This window comes from Sinocyclocheilus grahami, unplaced genomic scaffold (assembly GCF_001515645.1).
Source record: "Sinocyclocheilus grahami isolate Dianchi unplaced genomic scaffold, SAMN03320097.WGS_v1.1 scaffold3112.1, whole genome shotgun sequence".
Taxonomy (NCBI): Eukaryota; Metazoa; Chordata; class Actinopteri; order Cypriniformes; family Cyprinidae; genus Sinocyclocheilus; species Sinocyclocheilus grahami.
This window is the reverse complement of record NW_015508279.1, coordinates 14,579-19,825: the sequence shown is the minus strand read 5'-3', so window position 1 is coordinate 19,825 and position 5,247 is coordinate 14,579. Positions and strand designations below refer to the sequence as shown.

The 5,247-nt window shown below is 36.0% G+C and overlaps 1 protein-coding gene across 1 annotated transcript in view; it reads left to right on the top strand.

Annotated features, from left to right (window-relative positions):
• Positions 1–64: 64 nt before the first annotated feature.
• The window catches only part of LOC107576012 (V-set and transmembrane domain-containing protein 2A-like), an 18,332-nt gene continuing 13,149 nt past the window's right edge, over positions 65–5,247 (top strand). The window contains exons 1-2 of the mRNA XM_016262299.1: positions 65–70; positions 253–424. Of these exons, the coding sequence (XP_016117785.1) occupies positions 65–70; positions 253–424 (178 nt within the window). The remainder of the gene's footprint in view (positions 71–252; positions 425–5,247) is intronic.

Genomic DNA, 5,247 nt, shown 5'->3' with positions numbered 1-5,247 from the left:
ATTTGTATTTCATGAAGACAGGGAATCATGCAGGTTTCTAATGAAGTTTAGTTCTGGGAATGTAATGGAGGTAATGGAATCCTCCAAACGAGCTGGAGAGTGATGTCTGAATGTCGTTTGTACTGTATTCAGAGCGAGGCTGATGGGTTTATGGCACCAGATGAAAGTCGCGAGAGTGACGTCTCCTTATGAGACTGTGTTGACACGACGCAGCCTGCTTGTTTTCTTGTGGAAATCTCGTTCTTTTGACAGCAAACGCTGCCTGTTGTTTCGCTGTGCCAGGTGAACCTTTCAAAGCGTGGAGTTACGCTCCTCTCAAAGCGAGGCGGATCTGTATCAGCTCGACTGGCTTTCTCCACAGAGAAGACAAAGAGGCAGCTGAAAGCAGAGAAACAGAGACTGGAGAAAGAAAGCCTTCTCCCAAGTAGGCGCACCACAACTACAACTACAAACACCCGCTACTATCTCACACTATTACCACTATCAATGTATCACATTTATGGCAAATAACATCACAAAACCCATGGTGACCCTGCTGAAAAAAACAACAACAACAGAAACCATCACAGCAATTCTAATGGTTTCCAATACAAATACCACAAATACAAACATTACAAACCATCAATTTTTAACCATTGAATAATGGTTTCGTGTAGTGTGTTTTGGGACACGTTCCATTAGGATTTATTGGTTTTAACAAAAGCCACCAATAATAGGCGACCGATTACCAGTAGAGAGTTTTTTGCTTGAATCACGAGCCCACTCTCCTTCATGTCAGCTTCGGTTTATTACAAGCAAAAATAGATTGCATTAGCGCCCCCTTTTGTCGGCCGTCAATGTCACTTAATCTGACATATATATATATATATATATACAGTATATATATCGGAGATCACGCAGCTCACACACAAACATCAGGAGCAAAGAAACTTGTCAACGCCTGACTTTTATTAATAAAATAGTTTCAATACTGAATCGCTACGCTATATTTTCCAGCAACGAGAGGATAAAATCGCTGTTTTTGAAGTAAACTCATGCATTGTAGAGATGCACAGACACACGTAATAACACTTTCATCTCTCTCTCTCTCAAAATGGCCATATTTGAGAAAAAAGTTTAGTGATTTCTATTTATTGGGGGGACTCGCCCCTCTCAAGACATTGAGGCCCTGATCAGACATGAAAGTATATGTTGTAGGACTATCGTGCAGTCAGTTAATGATTTAACGTTTTTTTTTGCAAACATTTCTTTGAATAACATGACTGTAAATATAAACACAAGATTGAATGTAACATAAAACAAATGATTACTTTTCATTAAAATCTTTATTAATGCCAAAAATGTTTACATTTATGTTGTTCGCGCATGCAGACGTGTTGCCGCTGTAGCTGGTTTACGCTGATAATTCCCTTCGTTTGAAGTGCGGTCCTGAAAAATCTTCATTTGAAGGCCTATCTGGCCCTCTCCCTGCCCTTATGCCTCCAACCAAAAGAGAATCGAGACACACTACCCCTTCACGTGAACGCGCAAAACAGAGGGGTATGGAGTAGAAATGGGATTGGGTCTAAATATGAGGAGTGCAGAAATAAAGCAAATTTTTTCTTCAAGTCATGTCAGGCTGATCAAATGTATGAGATGAGTGCACATGGAAGCTCTTAGCCCCCGCAATCACGAAATTATATGTATGCAAAGTTTTTTGAATGGAATACTTTTTAATAAAAGTATTCCCAAAGAAAAAGATTGGAATGCATTAACTTTAAAGTATTTTTTTTTTAGGGTCTGCAAAAGTCAACCTTATGCATCAATTTGATTATTATCACAGTTGATTGGTCATGAACATGACAACTCACTGCGTGATGAAGCCTGTAGAATGCAGGTATATGCCCCTAAGAATAAAGAGATTGGGGCAAAAATGCCCCTGCATGAGTTTTTGTCTCATATTTATGTCATATGATATATAGTTAAGACCTAAGATAAAAAACATTCTGTAATACGCCCCCTGTTGTATAAAATTAATATCAAATTTGCCCTTGTGCTATTTGGGACGAAAACAGCACTTGTGTGATATTGCACTCGTTGCTCGTGTGATGAAGAACAGCTATAAAGCTTGAGCAAATACTTCTCACTTAAGCCGTCTATTATTCGAAAGGCTTGAGTGACAATATTCCCTTCATCCTCTGTGGCTGCATCAGAAACACCGGTAACACTTTAGTATAGGGACCAATTCTCACTATCAACTAGTTGCTTATTAACATGCCTATTATTAACATTGTGGCTGTTTATTGGTATTATAAAGCACATAGTCTGCTTCCCTAATCCTACACAATACCTAAACTTAACAACTACCTTACTAACTATTAATAAGCAGCACATTAGAAGTTCATTGAGGAAAAAGTCAAACTTAATGGTGTTAATAGTGAGAATTGGACATTACAATAAAGTGTGAACACCTTGTAAAGCTTCATGTGTTTGTGTGCATGTGAGAAATACATTCTTATGTGACTGTAGAATTTATGAAGCAGCATCGAGGCGTCAGTGTTTAGATGGTTAGCTTTAGCAGTTAGCATTTGCTGGTGTTTGTGGAAGCCTGGAATAAAGATGGAATAAAAAAAGTAGCTGCGACTTTATTTCACAATCAGACTTTTTTCCCCCTCTTACAATTCTAAGTTTATGTCTCACAATTCAGAGTCAGACTCTCTTGCAATTTTGAACAATGTAGTCTGCTTTGTGATATATAAACTTGAGATGTAGACTCATTTACATTACAAAACTTTTTTATGAATTTTGGCCGTTCGTTTACACAACAGCAGCAGTTTTTGGGGCCTGAAAATGCAAACGTAAATGTGCACGTTTTTGAAAATATAGCTTGGTCTCATTGTTTATACGTCGATATTAACACGTAACATTTACAAGCACTAAACATACATTTTTGTAAGTTTTTATTGATGCTAAAACTTACAATTTAGATGTATTTCAATGTTTAAAACGTACAAATCCCTACATTCTTTTTTTGCTAAAAACATAAAATATTTACATATATTTTTTATCATTAAAATATTTGTATCAATGCATTTTTATAATTTTATCGAAAAGGGATTACAATTTTTTAGACCCCTTAACCTACCCCCAAAGCTAAACCTGCCCATTCTATAGTGAATACATAAATATATAAAACATAACTCACCGAAATATGCAGGGAAATGACCATTTTAGTAACTATATAGCATTAAAAATATATTTTTATAGTCACTAATCCCACTCCTACCTCTAAACCTAACCATATGTTTGTATAGTATAAGAAAAACATGACAGACAGATAAATGCAATTACAATAATTTATTTATTGCAAAAATGTCAAAAGCAGAAACACGACATGTTGCAATCTTTTGCGTTTTTGGTCTATTTCATGGTTCTATTGTCAGTCACAGTATGTCGGAGAAAACGCCTGTTGTGTCCCATGGCAAAATCAAGTTAATATTACATAATAAGTAATGGTTAAACAATTGCAGAAATTGTAAATTTTTAGGGTTTAAAGTGTAGTCTTGTTTAACATGCTGTAGGCCTAAAAGGATTTTTAGGTGTCGTAAATATGTCAGTATTGTACGTTAAAATGCTGAAAATACATATTTGTAAGTTTAGGTGCTGTAAATATGTCAGTACGTTTTAGTGTCGGTGAAAATGTAAGTAAATGTACTTTTTGTAGAACCATTTTACGTAAAATGCATACGAATTATCATGAGATCACGCTGGAAAATCACAGTGTTACCTTATCTGTGTAAATGATAAAAACACGAATGTGTTGTCGTGTGCGTGTGTTTTACATGTTCAGTCTATAGGTATGTGCACAGGTGCGTAGTGCTTCTTTACAAAGAGACATCGCCACCTACTGGCCTGGCATGCACAATACAGCGTTTTCTGTCATTTTCGCAGATGTGTGATCAGGAATCACTTTGACAACATTGTTATCTGTATGTGAAACTTTCTAAAAACAGTAAGGAAAAACTTGTGTGTTTTGTGTCAATTGTCGCGTTAACATACCCTCAGAATCCTGAATTCCTCACACTTCTGATGCATTTTCTGTAAATTGAGTTTACATCTCACAATTGATTGTTTACAGGTTTTTTTTTTTACATTTTCTTAAACATTTTTAGCAACAAATCACACTTTATTTATACTACAGAATATGTTTTACCATATTATATCTCTGGCAAAAGTACTCTCTTAAGGAGCAATCACATTTCATGTTGAACAGGTGAAATCCAGTGATTTCAAGGCCACACACTGCCAATAAAAGTCACTAAAAATACAACACAACGTTCCTTGTTAATATGAAGAAATTTTCCATATTGATTTTTCACAGGTGTATGAATTATACGTGACATTGTGTTTTGTTTGAGGGTTGATGGAAATGTCCATAAATGGAAAACACTGGTAATTTCCATGTTTTTACAGATTTAGAACTTTTTTTTTATGTCATATAGATTTGAAAAAGTATGATTTTTAGAAAAAAGTAAATAAATATGCAGAATGTACAGAAACGTATGAATGAGACCAATTCATACAACTTAGCCACCAATTCGCCAAAATGTAAACTACTTATGAATTACCATGGGATTGTGTTGTTTGTTTTCTTATAGTCCACTAATATGACATTCATTTGCTGAAAAAAAACAAAAAAAAACATCAGTCCGGTAAACCTTTCTAGAGCCTCACATATGCCACACAAACTGCTGCAGCAATAGTTTGACGCATTGTTTACTCAAGTTTTGTCAACAAGTGACAAGAACACTTGTTAACTACATTATAAGAGCCAAAATCAATCATCAGCAACATCTGTCTGGAGTCACACCGAGAGCGGTTGTCAAATACAATAATTTCCTTCATATACATATATTCACACGTTGTTTCACAGGCCTCTCGCCTCTCCACAGGCCTGAATAATTCATGACTCACACAACAGTGTGTCTGTGCCCAGCAGTAAATGATATCATCCCTCTGGGCATTAACAAGCTTTCTCAGCATAAGTATGTTGCTATACCACATTTGACATGTTTCAACAATCTGTCAATGCAGAGAGCCAATTGAAACAGTGAAGTGGTGTAGAGTTGGTACTCACACAAAATGTATTGTGTACCAGTGGATTTGTGTGGAGAAAACCGGTTCAATGGGTTCAGGAGATGCTAGAAGTAAATGATGTCTCTCGCATGTACAGTTATGGATGCGTCGCTCCACTAATGAACTCTTTCA